At 39.5% G+C, this 18,286-nt stretch overlaps 1 protein-coding gene across 1 annotated transcript in view; it reads left to right on the forward strand.

The window, feature by feature from the left end:
- LOC136875947 (splicing factor U2AF 50 kDa subunit) overlaps nucleotides 1–18,286 on the forward strand; it is a 179,854-nt gene that overhangs the window by 2,623 nt on the left and 158,945 nt on the right. The window contains exon 2 of the mRNA XM_067149566.2: nucleotides 15,076–15,319. Within this exon, the coding sequence (XP_067005667.2) occupies nucleotides 15,183–15,319 (137 nt within the window). The 5' untranslated portion in view covers nucleotides 15,076–15,182. The remainder of the gene's footprint in view (nucleotides 1–15,075; nucleotides 15,320–18,286) is intronic.

Here is an 18,286-nt window from a genome sequence, read left to right on the forward strand (position 1 = left end):
GACAGTATCATGGTGCCATTTGTTAACTGGACAATGCTCGTCCACACACGATACGTGTGTCTACAAACTGTCTGCGCGATGTTGAGCTATACTCCCGTTGCCAGTAAGATCCCCAGATCTGTCCCCAATAGAACGTGTGGGACTAGCTCAGATGTCAACTGTGTCTCAGTGCCAGTATCCAGGATATCAAGGATAAGTTACAACTGTTCTGGGCCAGCTTACCTCAACAGAGGATACAACGGCTTTGACACCCTTCCCAACCGAATCAGTCCATGCATTGCAAGTGATAACATAACATTTACTCTTCATTACTTACCATGATCTGTTCTTACACACCATCTAATACTATTAACATCTCGATTACAGATAACTTCCACTTCATACAACACGCTAGAATTCCACCGCACATCGGCACGAATATGGCGTGTCACTACGGCTCCTCTTCGCAGACAAAATGAAGAGATGCCTCATCCCAGCTACAACGCTCTGACTCTGTAGTTACCGTATACATTCTAATCTCTCCACTGCAGTTCATAGAATAAACAACTCCATTCTATTTCACTGACCAGCAACAAAAAACAGAAACTTCGTCCTGAGGTCCTTCATACTTTCATTCACGAAATAATATCAATTTAAGTCTCACTGGCATCTCACACCGATGTTTTCACACATCATTCCAAGCTACAAAAAGTTAACTAAGAAAAAGTGAAGGATTCAACCCGCAACATATTCCCAATAATACAATTACCTACAAATAACTGCCATCATTGTTGCCATTCAAATGCACCGTTGACTCAATGACACCCATTGAGTCTCCGTCCACGCTGACCAGTTCACCGTACCGAACCCGGTGCTTCAACCAGACAACTTTCTGTTTGATGCCTATAGAACCTCATTTGGCTATGGAATATTTTCCCTGCCCCCTGTGATTATAAACTAAGATTAAACCACTCTGCATATTTCTGATATGTCAATGCTACAATCATCTTCCAACGATTAAAACAATGGGACGCACTTGGTACTAGACTTTTTTTTATATCCTTGCTCACCAAGCTGCTCTCTTGTAAATATGTATATAAACTGTAAATTCTCAACTGTTCAATTGGATAATGTAAATTTACCATATAGTTACCAACCGTTGACAGTAATTTTTGTTACAAACATTGATGCCGAGCACTATACCCTTTCCCCCCTGACTGTTATACTGTAAATAATTTTATAAACTTTATAATTTCCTATGAGTGCGTCAATTATTCTTCAGAGCACCACTGCTGAACTCTGCTATAATTACTCAGTAATTTTAAGCATTGGTGCCAACTTCTTATTCTATAAACTTATATTGTTTAACCATCACCATTGTACAAGTGCTTCTCGTACTTAATTTTCCCATTGTAATGTGTATTAATTGTGCATGTTAAATACTAATCAGGTACCTCATTTTTGCCTTGAGGAGGTAATTTGATTGATGATGCCCTCAATGAAGGGCGAAACATGTCTCAAGCGGAATTAATAATAAATTCCACTAAATGTAAAATTTATATGTAGTCAATAGGTGACAAAATAAACCATTTAGCATCCTACATTCAATGCATGCATCCAGGCCAGAGGGGTGCAGTGTCATACTGATAAGTGGGCTAGTTCTTTGTAAATTTGAATCAATTTAGCAATCACTGAAATAACATCACATACCCTCTCAACACGTGAAGTTTCATTTTGTTTCCTCCTTCTCTTCTGTGTGCTTCAATTCTTTTGTCAGGCAGAGTATATGGAAGGTAGTCTGGCCTCACGGTGTAAGGGGCAACACGTCCGCCTGTCACCCGGCGGCGCCGGGTTCAGTTTCCGGCCCGGTCAGGGGTTTTTTAATTGTAATGATTAATATCCCTGGCCTGGGGACTGGGTATTTGTGTTGTCCTTAATGCTCCTTTCCTCACATTCAACACTCTATACTTCTGCAATTCCAATTACACGCAGGTTCATATCATATGGTGCAAGTAGTGGCAAAAGATCTCTATAGGTCAACGCCATGAACAAATATCATTTTAAAAAAAAGAAAGGTAATGAGATGTTTCTGTTCTACGTGTTTTCCTTATTTTCCGCCATGTAAAGGATATGGCACTTTCTTACATTATGCTGAAGTGTTGAGGAACTGATGAAGAAATAGTAGAGGAAAGCAGACACAATTCTGATTCCAATCTAGTCATTTCTTTGGACAAAGAAACATTTTTAGACTAGGGGGATGTATAGAAATATACATATTGCAAAATATTTTAGAGGAGTCGTGATGCTTAAGTGACAGATCATATGGGAATGAATGCTGTTACAGGCTTCTCACTGTTTGCACACCAGGATTACTTTGTGCAAGAACTGGAAAAAATCCAGATTAAAGTAGCATGATTTGTTCTGGGTGATTTCCAACAAAAGAACAGTGTTATGTAATTGTTGCAAACTTTGGGCTGGAAAGAGTTTGAGGTAAGGAGATGAGCTGCTCAACTAACCTGTGTGTTACATGTAGGCTAACTATTCTCATGTTCAGACCCGTATTGAAATTTGCTATAATTTGCATACAAATTTTTATTTTTCTATTCCACCTATTCAATACAAATTTCATCACTGTGAGAATATTACTGTGTTTTGGATGTCAGTGATATTAGAATCAATGTCTATCCCAATTTTAGCACTGTCATTTTAAATTGTAACTGTCCATTGTGTTTACAAATGCCTATCTTCACGTATTTTACCACTTAGTTTTTAGATTTATAATTAAGTACAAATTAGTTATAAGCAAATTAACAATGACAGGTCTTAAACTTGAGATAAGTTACAAAGGCTGAGGATGCTCGGAAACCGAGCAAAAAATGTCCCTTTTAATGTAATGTTGTTGTAAAATGATTTACTAGCAACACAAAATCAATTGTATCGAATAGGTGGAATAGAAAAATAAAAAATAAAAATTTGAATGCAAATTATAACTGGTGTGTTCCGAGCTGTCTGTGGTGAAATCATATGGAATGACAGTAGTAGACAAACTTGAGTGGAGCTTTTAAAGGTAGGAAAGATCATAATGTTGATGAATTTGGAATTAAAGAAGACTAATTGAGTGAAAATGTTCATTTACAGGAGGAGGAATTAGGGTTTGGAATAATTTACCACGGGAGATGTTTGCTAAATTTCCATTTTCTTAGAAATCATTGAAGAAAAGACTAGGTAATCAACTGATAGGGAATCTGCCACCTGGGCAACAGCTCTAAAGGCAGATCAGAAATGATTGATTTGATTTATTTCCAGTATATGCTATAAGACTTTGCTAGCGTGCAATTTTAATGCTGTACTACAGTAATTGTAGAATTGATCTTTTCTTGTCTGGTGTCTTAGGTTATCAGTCCAGAGGCTGGCTGGTTCCTCAAATTAACACCACCAAAGGTTACGTAGTTATAGGGAAACAGCATAAACTGATGGCAATGCCGTAATGAGGCATGTGGTAGTTTGCCATTGCTTTCCTAACAGGACCAGGAAGTTCTATTGCTGTACGTTTGACCCTGTAACACATTTTATAACACTCAGACGCCCTAGTCGTGCTCCGAATGTCATTACTCAGCACCACTCACACCCCAGCAGCTTCCATATTGTCACAGCCATGGAATTAAAATGGGACTTTGGCGCGAGCTACACTTTGCTCTGTAAAGAAGGATTAATATGAATATTGTCCAGTCTTTAGGTTATTCAACTGCTATCCAAACTTATTGCATATTGAATTGAAGACACATATGACATTGTTTCCTTTCACTTTCTGCATTTCTCCTAAAATGTTATTAATACCAGTGGGTTTGTTGTTTTTCAAATGTTTGACGGCATCTTTGGTTTCACGGCATAGAATATTAGGACCAAGGTACGAGGTGATGTTAGTGTCTATTTCTGTCATAGTTCTTAATCTGAAACAAGGATTGTCAATCCTACTCACCTTCTGGTCACTCCCTTCCTTCATAGCTTTGTGAGATAGTAAAAATGAAATAATAATAATAATAATAATAATAATAATAATAATAATAAAGCAGCACAGGCCAGTCACTCTCTTCCTTCATGGCTGTGAGTTAGTAAAATTATAATAATAATAATAACAACAACAACAACAACAACGAAAAAGCAACACAGGCCGGTAAGCATTTTGTTTCCACCAAAAAAGTAATAAAGCAGCACAGGCCGGTCACTCCCTTCCTTCATGGCTTTGTGAATTAGTAAAAATAAAATTATAATAATAAAGCAGCACAGGCCAACCTCCAGGTGTATCATTGTTCAGAACAAAGTATTTCAGAAAAAGGTAAGAGAAAGAAAGAAGAAAAGAAATGAATATATTTAAGCGTGGAGGGAGGGAGGAAGAGAAACAGGACCCGATGCGCTAAACGATTTAAATCACCTGCCCGGTAATTTTAGTTCAGATCTCAGTCCAGCAGGGGTGCTAGCGTGCAATTCCTGGCAGTCTTTGCGGCAGCCGTTGCGTACGGTCGCTGGTCGACCTCGTGGAAAGGAGGAAACTTCTGATCATGGGCCTGAGTGAAACAAAGTGGAAGAAAACTGGGAAAATGAATATCAGATTGGACTATAGCAGGGATGGCGAACCTATGCCACGCGTGTCACTAGGTGACACGCGAACACGATTTCAGTGGCACGCCACATGAACATAATATTATTTTATATATACGTCTTGTACTCCAGACAATGCATATCTTATAGTGTTTCACGTGTAAGAAATAAATATCGAAAATCTAAATCCTAGTTCCATTCGGACGTGCAATATGGCAACACGGCTACACTGATAGGTCCGAAAGTCAAGTGAGATAGTGTCGTTTTCTGGTGGTTTTGTATACGGACATTGCAAACACGTTTTCGGTGCCGAAAAGAACAGAAACTTAACAAAGGTGGTGACCGTACGTTTCAAGAACTCTGGCCAAGAGAATTCGGCCAGTTAAAGAGATGTGTTGCCTGTGTTCGAAAACAATAATTGTATCCCCTCATTTAATGTAAAGCGCAATTTCGAGACTGGTCATTCAAATGTTTGTTGCATTTCAAATGAAGAAAGAAGAGAGTTCGTTTCACAAAATATCGAACATTACACAAAACAAACCAGGTCTTTTGTATCATCTTTCCGGCCAAGGAATAATATCAGTGCGGCTGTTTCTATCTGTCTCACTGCATAGTACAGCATGCATGGGAAACCGATTTCTGATGGTGAGTTGATTTCTGATGGTGTGTTGTTGAAAGAAAGTTTCTTTTTGACGTCCAACACATTATTTGAAAACTTCCCTAACAAACAACTAATACTTAACAGAAATAAAGGAATGCCAGCCAGCTGAACTGCTGTCAAGGATAGAATAATAAAAATGAGTGAAGAAGTTTCGGAGCAGTTGAAAGCTAATTTGGTTAACTCTCACATGTATGCAGTATGTTTTGATGAAATCATGAATGTGGCCTTACAAACAAGGATAGCCGTTTCTTTAGATATCCTCATGGAAATGTGATCAGGGAGAAATTAGTTTAATTGTGAGCGTACAAACTACAACCTGGAATGGTGAAAGTGAAGTCCATTCGCAGTATTAGTACTTTTGATTTTTATATCTAATAATATTTTTTTTACAATTTGTTTTACGTCACACCGACACAGATACGTCTTGTGGCGACGATGGGACAGGCTTGCGAGTGGGAAGGAAACCGCCGTGGGCCATAATTGAAGTACAGCCCCACGGAACATGCAATCAAATGTATTCACAAGATATATGTATAATAAATAAATAAATAAATAAATAAATAAATAAATAAATAAATAAATCAGTGAATGAATAAATAAATAACATATTATGAAACATAATCGGGAATTTATAAAGGAAGTCGCCGGGGGGGGGGGGGGGGGTGTCGTAGGTTGTAGACATCCCTTAGTGGAAAACAAGTGGCACAGTCAACAGATGAGAATAATAAACCAGACTTAAAATGGCACACTAGTTGGAAAAGGTTCGCCATCCCTGGACTATAGTCTCTACTGGTCTGGAAATGAAGTAGAGTCTAAGAATGGAGTAGGATTTTTAATACATAAAGACATAGATGCTTGTAGTGGAGTTTGTTAGTGAAAGGATAATTAAGTTATCTGTGAACTTAGGAGAGAAAAAGTACAATGTGTTCCAAGTCTATGCTCCACAGGTAGGATGCTCAAGAGGAAAAGGCCAACTTCCTTAATAACTTGGAAGAATACACTGAGTATGACAATCTAATTGTAATGGGTGATTTTGATTCACAAATTGGCTCACAACGAACAGGATATGAATCCACACTGGGCCCTTATGGAATGGGAAACAGAAATGAAGAGGGAGAATATATGCTAGATCTATGCATGAGAAACAACCTGATAGTGTGTAACACTTGGTTCAAGAAAAGGGACTCCCATAAAATCACAAGATATAGCTGGGATGATAAAATAGGTACAGTAATAGATTATATCTGATAGATCAAAATCCATGGAAAAATGTCAATGATGTCAAGGTCATTCCAAGTGAAGACCTTGGTGGAGACCATAGACTGTTGGTTGCAGAAACGACCTCCCAAAGTCTGTAACAAAAGCATCCCAAAAATAAAAACTTGGTGACTAACCGAGCCAAGTGTAAAGGAAGAATTCAGGGAAGGTGTCCGTAGGTTGTTGCTGAGAGAAGAACTGAAATTGGTAGATGAAGAATGGGATACTCTAAAGAAGGTTATAGTTGGTATAGCAGCAAAAGTATGTGGACAACAGAGTCAAATAAGAAAACCTAAATAAACTGCCTGGTGGAATGATGATATTAATAAGGCTATCAATGACAGAAACAGTGCAAGAAGATCCTTATATCAAGCAAGAATACGGGGAGATCAACATGAAATAGAGGAGAAGCTGTCACTTTACAGAAAGAAAAAATTACAGGTCAAACAGTTGGTTGTAGCTGAAAAGCAGTTTGAGGAACCCTACCCCGATTTCGATACGATAATATATTTGGCGTGAAAGGCTTATTTACCCTTATCACTTAATTTTTTTTATTTTTTTTTAGGTTTAAAGGTTTTATATTTTCTTTACTTATTTAATGTATTATACGCAGGATGGAAATAAAAAAAAAAACTGTTATACAGTATTGTTAAGAATAGAAGAACTCAAAACGAATCTATCCAATCTGTAAAACTTCCTAATGGTGAGGTGACTAGGGATAAGACCAAAATATTACAGGAGTTCAACTTTGCTGAACTGTTATGAAAATGTCACTCCGTTAAATGACAAAACCTTATGATTTTGGCAGGACAAATACCACTAATCTGACATGGTTAGAAGTAGAGACTGCAATATCTAAGCTGAAAAGCAACACATCAACTGGATCTGATGAATTTAATGTTGAGATGATCAGAGCACTAGGAGAGGTTGGACAACCGTGGATGTACAGGGTACTAAATAGAATCTGGAAAGATAATGTAATACCCAATGACTGGAAGCAAGGAGTCATCATCCCATTGTTGTAAAAAGGTGATAGAAAGAAATGTACCAACTACAGAGGTATAACTCTGCTGTCACATGGCCTCAAAATCTACGAATCCATCCTTGAGAGCAGGATTAGAAAATATGTTGAACCTACACTTGAGGAGGAACAACATGGATTTAGACCTCATAGATCAACTATAGACCTCATTGTTGCCACCAGAATGCTCTATGAGAAGTATTGGGAGAAAGGTAAAATATTTATAACTGTTTTTCTGGACATCAAGAAAGCATATGACCGTGTACCACGCAGTCATATATGGGAATGTTTGAGACATAAGAAAGTGCCCGATGACATCATAGCACGAGTACAACGATTATATGATGAAACAAAGTGTTGTGTCTAGGTCCAGGATGGAAGGTCAGGTTGGTTTGAACCGAAGTGTGGAGTCCAGCAAGGAAGTTGTCTGTTGTCTTTCACCACTTTTCTTCATAATCATAATGGATGAAGTTTTAAAAGTGGTTAAAAGAAAGGATCCAACACTAATGCCCTGGATTTTGTTGATGAACTAATGGTATGGGGTGAGACAGGAACGGAAGTACAAACTAGACTAGATCTCTGGCAAGAAGTTTTTACAACCTTAGGTCTCAAAATCAGCAAAACGAAGACAGTTGGCTTGGTGATGAGTAGAAACTCTCCAACTGTTCATCTAAGAATTGGAGATGGATATTGTAGACAACTTCCAGTATTTAGGTAGTGTTCTGTAATCAGACAATGCCATACATCAAGAGATTAGCAACAGAATACAGAAATCTTCCAAATTCTATCACGCTGTACGTCAAATACTTTGGGATGAAGCATTTCCGTTAGTTTCCAAGATCAGCTTGTACAAAATATATCTAATACCTATATTGACGTATGGCCTGGAAGCAGCAACACTTACTGGACCAACAAAGAGTCGTCTTCAGGCAACAGAAATGAAGTTCCTCCGTTCTTGTCTACATAAAACAAAAATGGATAAAATAAGGAATGTGGATATCCAGCAACAGCTTGGATTGGAAAGAAGATTGCTGGAGACTCTAGAAGTGAAGAGATTGCAATGGTATGGTCATATGAAAAGAATGGACCCTCACAGGACTCCTCGAACATACCTTGACCACAATGTTTCTGGGAAGAGACAGGGAGGAAGATCTCGTGATGTCTGGGAAAACAGATGTTGAAGGACCTTGAAATTAGAGATGTGAACTGGTATCGCATGTATGAGCAGCACCTGTGGATGGATATGACAAACTGGAGGCGGCTCGTACACAACTGCACCCGGCTTGCTGGAGCGAAGAAATGATGATGATGAGGTACTGAAGTTTGTACAACTGTTTCCATCATGTGATATGAATGACTTACCATCACAAAATTCAGAAACATTAATTACTTGGAAACTGAACAGATACTACTATATAGAAGTATTTAAGTATTTCCTCCAGCCAACCAATAGTTATATTAAATTAAGTTGGACCTACATTTGTTACAACTAAATTCATCCAAGATTGAAGCTATGTACATTTTAAACATAGATTTTCATTGCATTTGTTGACTGTATTTTCTCAAGTTTTTAATGTATCACTGTTTTTTTATGTCTTTCATTTTTGTGTTATTTTAGCTGATGATGGACTTCTAGGCTAGGTCGAAACATGTTCTATGTAGCTTTTTAGACAGACCACTCATCAAATGGCAAACATGCATTGAACAGGTGAACTTTATACAAATAAATTCTTTTAGAATTTTATCTTAGAAAGAAATGCTTACAAACTGCAAATAGGGGAAGAGTGAGCATAACACATACTTCCTGGACTCTGATGAAAAAAATGTTTCTGAAATACAAAATTTTCAGTGAAACCTCGATTGGTGGATATAGAGGCTTAATCAAAACTTTTGGATCTCTTACACGTCAATGTAAACATGGGCTATCAATGCGATCTTGCATGAGAACTTGTCATTTTCCATATTCAGAGTAGAATAAACTGCCGTTAGAATTTCACAATCATTTCTACGATTTCCTGCGTAGTGTAAGGATCTAGTGAAAGGAGGAGGCAACTCCAGCCCTCTTCACTTAGACACTCCTTTGTTCTGCTATTGATGTGTTGTCCATTTCTTGAAGTAGAAGAACACATCGAAGGTGGATAGAATCTTTAAACATTAGCTATTATAATAATAATGTTATTGTTTTTATGTCCCACTAACCAATATTTGACGGTTTTTGGAGATGCTGAGGTGCCATAATTTTGTCCCGCAGGATTCTTTTATGTATCAGTAAATCTACAGACACAACGCTGACATATTTAAGCACCTTCAAATACCAACGGACTGAGCCAGGACCGAATCTGCCAAATTGGGGTCGGAAGGCCATCTGAGCCACTCATCCCAGCATTAGCTATTGTTATCTTTCCCATATTCTCCTGTCCCTTTTTTATGAGCAATGTAGTTAACACACATCATTTACACAGCTGGCCTAAGCTCTCTAACTAGAACAGTGATAGAAACTGTGTGTATGCTACAGAATTGGTTCTATGAGGAAAGATATCCCAGATCTCAAGCCCACTGCATAGAAGATACAAGGAAATTCTTCACTACGGAAAGAAGTTTTTCTACTATTCAGATTCCAGGTTGAACCATAAATTCTGTAGTTCCTTAAGACAGGGAAGAAATGTGTTCCTGGCAGTGGAACTTGAAAAGTAAGAAAGGTTACAATCTGCAGACCGCAAAGGAAGAATGAGAGAGGGAGAATACCAGCATGTGTGAGTTATTCAGTTGGCAGAAGTTTCAGTAAGATATAGCTCCTATCACTGTTTAGACAGAGTTTTAAACGATTCTGTTCTCTCACCAATATTCCATTTATACACCGACATGTATACTGAACATCAACAACATTAGCACATATATATACAATGCCAATTTGTGAAGCAACAATAACAGTCAACAGACTGAAGAGAATAAGAAATTACTTCAATAGTTCTTCATAACAACTCTCTACAATGATTAACATCCACTCAGGCAGGGAAGATTTCTTTCTAAGGGACATATATCACTGTCGGCATAGAAGACTTATTAAAAGTTCAATCCATTTCAGTAATGAATTTCATTTTTCAACATGATGATGAAGCTGTGAAGAGTTCCATAAGGGCAGAATGGACATGACTGTGTTATCATCAATACTAGCAATGTAATGAAAATGAAGATGGTTTCTTCAACTCCTCAGCACAAGACATATTACTTTAAATCAACTTTCTGTGTTATAACTTCCTAACTTTATTTACCACTTAGCAATTAAGGCTTTCATGGCCGGCATTACAAATCATGTCAGTTTTATTGAAACCGGATGAGTTGGCCATGCAGTTAGGGGCGTGCAGCTGTGAGCTTGGATGCGGGAAATAGTGGGTTCGAAGTCCAATGTCGGCAACCCTGAAGATGTTTTTCAGTGCTTTCCCATTTTCACACCAGGCAAATGCTGGGGCTATACCTTAATTAAGGCCGCTGCCGCTTCCTTCCCACTCCTAGGCCTTTCCTATCCCATCGTCACCATAAGACCTATCTGTGTTGGTGTGACGTAAAGCCAATTGTAAAAGAAAAGGAAGTTTCACCGACAACTGCGTTTGGCATTATCAAGGTTTCCGATTGACTTCAATAGCAGCGAAGCTCACTGTGGAATGAAGTGGCGTTACAATTCCACTGCGTACAGGGATAGATCACTCAGGAGATCATTACCATCATCCATGCAGTTCCCCCTCTCCCCACGACTGGAACTGAGAAGATTATTGATGATGCTGGCCATTAATGCTGGTACAAATTGCCAGCAGGTAGGGTTGGTGTTCTGACACCCATGCTGTCGAATGACGCGAAAAAGATTTTCAAGGGAATATTGGTTCAGGTTCCGAACACAAAAGTTTCTGAACACCCTTATCCCGTGAAAGCTTTCTCCACAGCATTTGAACAACATGAATATCATTCATCCAAACTTCTTTAACTTAGTTATTTGAATTTCCAAAATGTCATTTTGATACCTTTTGAATCATTTCCCACCAAAAATTTGAATGAGCCGATTTCTTAGAAAGGCAGCATCGCAACATTTTGTCATCTTTGGGGAATTCTGTGTGGCCATTAAAGCTGTCAAAGAGCTGGTCCATGACACCACAAAACTCCTCGAGATATTTGGCATCTTCTTCAAGAGTGGGTGATATTCATAATTCTTTTCACTGTCTCTGGTTTGGACGTCCAATAATTATTCAATAGCAGCTGCCACTGCACGACTGAATACTTGGGCTGCCAATTTCACTTGCATGGCCTGTGGGCTGAAAGTGGTCTTTTGTGAGCCTGTGACAAAAGTGGAACATCCTCTGTGAGTCATGTTCAAACAATCTGACTAGATGTTGCCATTCTGCTTTCTTCCCAAGTTCATCAAACACTCCATGGTGAAACACGTTATTTCTAGTCATCTCAGAAGGTGGGGTGGATCAAAGATTGTAAAAATCTCCTTCCTCTCCACTATGAAGAACGGACAAGGATGGTCAGAGCGAGTCTCACTACACAGCTCTCATATTGCCCTGCTGTTTGTGGGACCCTGGTCGCACACAGTTGCTTCAATTTCCAAGCCGTTTTCTGCTAAGCACGAATGACATCCTTTATCAAAACTTTGAGTTTCTCAGCAAGTACAGTACCTCTTCAGAAACAGGTTGCTTCCATTTTCTGAGGATATCTCTAACCATGGACACCAAGGCATGATCAACAAATCTGTTGTACGTCCTAGGTCTCCATAGTCTTTGTACCCATCAACTTAATCCAAAGTCACATTGTAAAGAAATTCAGCGGACAATGAAACTTCTGTAAACATGAGGGAACAAACTTTGATCAATAGCCTACTCGTAGTTCTGACTCAAGATTTTAACTCTTTGAAGAAAGCCTTGCCGATGACTGTAGGAAAAGAAAAGGAATTAAGCATTTTGGTAAGGGTTCAACAGTATCACTGTTGGCAGTAGTAGTAGAAACATCAATACTACAAGTGGTAGTGACAGTGGTAGAAGTAGCAGCAGGAATTGTGGTAGTGGTAGCAGCAGCAGCAGAACTCGTAGCAGCTGAAGGACCTGGCCAAGGACCAGACTCATGTCGAGGCACATCTATATGAAAAAAGAATCACTAAGTATGGTATGAATTTTTTCCTCCCCTTCTACAGTGAATGCAGGGTATTGATTTTCAAATCTCATTACATCATTCATTCATAAACATCTATGTTCTTATGGTCCCCCTATGGTTCTCAAGGTAGGAAAAACAGGAATAAAATTATTTTGAGCATGTTGTCCACCTAAATTCGTTAAGCACTTGACTGTATTGAGGGATTTTAAAGGACTGTGTTTGTTCTGTTCATGTTTGGTTGAAATTAATGAAGAAAATCTTACTGTTATTGCAAATTTGATATTCACTGGCTCCCAAAGAAGATTCCTACATGCTGAGAGGAAGTTAGATAAAAATTTAAAACGGCGCATTCAAATGTTAGGAATTTCAGCTACACTCTGCCTCTAAGAGATGTACAAATTTCAACTTACTAGGTAAGGCAAGACTAGGTATGACGGGCATTATTGTAACTTTCATTATGAGAAGCGAGGTTCCCCCTCGTCTGCCACTGATGAATTTATCATAATTACCTCTGGAGAGCAATTTGAAATGAACCACAGAGAAATTTGATAGGTCACAGTACTGTGATCATAAATAATGATAATAATTACGTACTTCTATCCGGGACAGTATCTTTGATAATGGTCCTGGATGGCTGGAGCGGTGAAAATGTCTTGAACATAGTGCGGTTCCTCAGCTGTTTTGAAGGAAGCTGCCGCAACCTTTGGATTTCCACAATGTCCAAGCACTTTTTACATATATCACGTCTAGCAACAGGGAAATGGTGAAATAAAATTCCCTGCTGCTGGACCTCTTCACTATCGGTGTATATCTCACAAATTTGGCACTTTTCATGCATGGTCTGAGGCATGAAAAGAAATAGAAGAAAACAATTAAGGGCACTGTCATCAGTTTATATTTTTACTGATAATTTCAATAGGTACCCTCAAAACGATAGTGACTTATCAGAAATAATATAACATTACATCAACTGAATTTTAAGGTGTCTGCTTCAAGTAGGCTTTTACAACTCTCATATCAACCACGATGCAAAAAATCTTTAAAAAAGTATATTTTTGGGAACAGAAACAGGTATCAATAATCAATTTAATAACTTACATAACCTCCTGTGGCCAAATGTCCTTTTAAGAGGACTCTGTTTAAAAATATAATTCAATATCCTGCAAAAAATATTTTAAAGAATAAAATAAAATAAATAGAAAATTTAGTAGGCCTATAAGTTTGTGTTCACCGGGTGAGTTGGCCGTGCGCTTAGAGGCGCGCGGCTGTGAGCTTGCATCCGGGAGATAGTACGTTTGAATCCCACTATCGGCAGCCCTGAAGATGGTTTTCCGTGGTTTCCCATTTTCACACCAGGCAAATGCTGGGGCTGTACCTTAATTAAGGCCACGGCCGCTTCCTTCCAACTCCTAGGCCTTTCCTATCCCATCGTCGCCATAAGACCTATCTGTGTCGGTGCGACGTAAAACCCCTAGCAAAAAAAAAAGTTTGTGTTCAATTTTTTTTGGAATTTCATCTTCCTTGGTGTGATGTGCTTTTCGTAAGAATAATAGGGAATTCTTACCTCAAATATCTTGTACTTCTTCAAACAAGAAATTCCACTTAGGATTTCACTGAAAAACACCCGAAGAGTATGAAAATGAAAATAAACAAGAAGATAAAGTAGACTGGTCTCACACATGGCCATCAAAGCGATAAATGGCTCAATCGACCGGGAATTCTCAACTCGAAATCAACCAATAGCAATCGGGAGATGTTTCTGTGAATAGGAGCTCCGGTATTTGCTGCGTGAGGTACGGTGAGGTACAACAGTGCGCTGGGCGAATGGAGGCCTGAAGTACTCAGTCTGACAGGGGCCGTCGGAAGTGTAGGATCCATACGAGTTACAAGACCCTGGTTTCCTCTGGCATACTAGCTGATTGGTACTGTGGGACTTGCCCACTTTAGCGCTGCCTGGCGGGGCGCACTTGAACTCGAGGAGTCCTCACAGTTGTTCTTATATTCGTCATGGTTACACTATATTTTGTGGCAAGGTTATTTATATGCTTCTTCACCTGGGGTGGTTAACATGGCACATTTTTTCATTTTTTCTCCTTTCTTCTATCAGCAGTAGAGTGGTGTTCGATATCCAGGGATGCTTTGCTTCATGGGACTTGGTAACGGTTTAGGGAGATATAAGTGAAGGTTCGCCTTAACTTTATCCTGTTTGGGAGGGAATTTCCTCCTTAAAAAAATAGTATGTTAATACATACTGTTAAATCAATATTTTTTCCCTTCTGAATTTCTGGTAATATATCTTAATTTTTATTATTCCTGTTATGCATTTATGGGGGCTGAAAACCATGTTATTTTACAACTTATAATATCAATCACCACAAACAACATATTTAAAGAACTTCTTCTTTTTATGTTTCAGAAACTGAAAATACAACAAGGAGCTTTCAAGAGCAAAAGAAACTTTGCTCTGTTCCACCAGAGAGAGGTGATAAAGGAAAAAAAATAACTTGTGAAAGGTCATAGAAAATGCCCAGCGAAGGTAAGAGGAAGAGTGATGACAGATGCAGGGAGAGAAGTGGTTGGTGTAAGGATGACAAGAGCAGAAAGAGATCCTGCTCCAGAAGTCCTGGAACAGGCCATAGAGATACTAAGAGAAGATCAAGGTATGATGTGTTTGTTGTGAATTCTTGTTGGAACTCGTAGTCTCTATAACAAATCCTAAGTATAGGGAAATGGGTAGAGCTATACAATACCCACCTGAGGCAAGCCAGCAGCAACAGCTCGCTGCAGTCTCCTGCGACTCAATGCTCTTTTGTTGTTAAGGGCTAATTAAGTTTCTTACATGATTACTGCTTCATTTTAATAAGAGCCTTGGCCAATTCATTTGTCATAGTTGACAATCACACCTATCTGTCTTCCTCAGTGGGTAGGGGCAGTAGAATACATCCGCTGTATCCTCTACCGTCGTAAGAGGTGACTGAAAGGGAAACCCAGGAGTTCTGAGGTTGGGAGCATAGGTTGGCAGCCACGGGGCCTTATCTGAGTCTTGTATTGTTTCTGCTTACTCGTGCCAGACTCCACACTTTACTCTCTCCTATCTGACCTCCTATGGTTAACTCTTAAGTTTGAGAGACCTTGGGCATCTTTCATACATACGCATGATGGCCCTTACCTTTCTTTTGCTGACCTTCATTCTTTGAAGGGTCGGATCTTTTCCTTTTTCTTGTCTGTTTACTGTTAAGGGAGGATGGTCACTCTGTTGTCCTTCCTTTTAAAACAATAATCACTACCTCCATCAGACCACATTTCAACTACATGAGATGATTAAAAGTGCAGTACGGTGAAGAAAATAAAGAGTCTATCAAATGTCTAAGGATGTTGGAGCACTTGCATACTTGCAGAAGGAGTAGCCTGTAGTTTTCAGTGCCTTATTTTGCTGAGTTGTTGTTGGATGTTGGCATTCTTGGATGGTGTAAGCATGTTCTGTTTGTGCAGTTAACAGTGAGTGATGAAGGGTACCCTACATGGTGCATCTCGTTGATGCTTGATAGTTATACTGAACAATTGGTCTACACATTGTAGGAGAAGTATCAGCAATAAACAGATATTGGTTGGAGGAACAAATGTATGCTCAAGTGCATGGTACCAGGCAGCTATAATATACAGAGGTACACCAACTGTTGACAGTTATTAGTAATACTCGATTGGTGTGGAAATACCTGACTCATGGTGGCACTCCATAGGTCCACCAAACAAGTGGCCATAATGGACCACAGAGCAACCCAGAACAAATTAGTGATAGTGTTACACCAATGGTGTGGATTAGGACCAAATCCCCTGGCCATTACAATCATCAGATCTGTTTCCCATGGAGTATTTGACGGAGTGTATTGAATGTCACATATGTAGTCTTCAGCACCATGACAGTTCTTGCCCATTTGCACTGCGATGTGGAACATGCATGGAACTCCATTCCATATTATATCTGTTATCTCTATAATAGTTTCCATATGAGAGAAAACTGTCTTTCGACACAATCTGCAGACTATACATACACGCGTGATCTTGTGGAAATGATTGCCTGGGGTGTAGGTTTGAGGGAGTGGAGTGTGTGATATGTGGATGGGGGAGGTATGCCTTGCTGTTGTAGCATTTATTTGACTATCAACTTGGGAGCATGGGTTGCTGACCATTCATCCCGTAGCTGAATCTGGCATTGCTTCCACTTACTTGTGCCAGCCTCCTCACTTTTATCTTTCCTGCGTGACCATCCTTCTTCAACTCCTGTTCACTTTCAACCTTGATGATATTAGGTTTCTGAGACAAGAAATCTTTCGTTTTCATGCCCTTCATGGCTGTTCCTTTTCTTGTCGATATCTTTGTTCTTCGAGGACCTCTTTCATTTTTCCTTCTAGTTAGTGTTAAGAGAGGATGGCTGCTCTGTTGTACTTCCTCTTAAATCAATAATCACTATCACCAAAGAGAGAGGGGGGGGGAGGGTGAAATTTTCCATCTTATGGGATGGGGTGCTAAAATTCTTGAAATGCTGCAACATGCATGCTGTCAATGCATTTTTAGTACCTAATACCACCAGAGGTACCAAAACTGGCAGAATGCTGCACAGCCAGTTGGAATTCGAATTGATAGCTTGTGTCTTGAGTTAAATGTGGCTGTCGGTGGTTGTTTCTAGTGGAACCCTAGCGAGGTACTCCATGGATCCAGGGTGAACATGGATGCCTGTGTCATTGGAGGTATTTCCAGGACTTCATTCACCAGTATCGGACCGCGCAGCGTCCTTACTGATGGTTCTAAAATAGGAAAAGTGTGGGTTGCTCTTTCGTCTGATAATGTTAGCACGAAGATCTCGTTTCCTAGTGTCTGTATCATGTATACTAGAGAGATTTTTGCCATCTTAGAAGCTCTGCAGACGAAAGAGACCACTTTCTCATGTGCACTGCCTCTAAGTTTCTGACATCTGTTGACACCTGTTTCCCACAAAACCCACTGGTTCAGCAGATTCATGACCTTTTAGCCAGGTTGTGTGAAGCTGGCACCAGAATCACTTGCGTGGCTCTCAAGCCATGTTGGGATTGTCGGAAATTAACTTGTGGAAGAAGCTACAAAAGAAGCAGTACTTTTACCACCTAGATCAGTGAATGTACCAGCCAGAGATATTTGTTCTCAGCTCAGATGGTCCGATGTATGAGAGTGGCTAGCTATTTTAACTCCCAACAATCCGGGAGATAGTAGGTTCGAATCCCACTATCGGCAGCCCTGAGGATGGTTTTCCGTGGTTTCACATTTTCACACCAGGCAAATGCTGGGGCTGTACCTTAATTAAGGCCACGGCCGCTTCCTTCCAACTCCTAGGCCTTTCCCATCCCATCGTCGCCATAAGACCTATCTGTGTCGGTGCGACGTAAAGCCCCTAGCAAAAAAAAAAAAAAAAAAACCTCCCAACAAGTTGAGAGCAATCAAGAAGACAACTACCATGTGGTGGTCCTCTTCCTGGCCTTTATGGAGAGAGGCCATAGTTTTGTGTACACTGAGGATAGGTCTGTGCACTCCTACCTCCTAAAAAGGGAAGATCCTCCCATGTGTTCTTGTGCTGACTTCACCGTGGCCCACAT

Source organism: Anabrus simplex, chromosome 6 (assembly GCF_040414725.1).
Source record: "Anabrus simplex isolate iqAnaSimp1 chromosome 6, ASM4041472v1, whole genome shotgun sequence".
Lineage (NCBI taxonomy): Eukaryota > Metazoa > Arthropoda > Insecta > Orthoptera > Tettigoniidae > Anabrus > Anabrus simplex.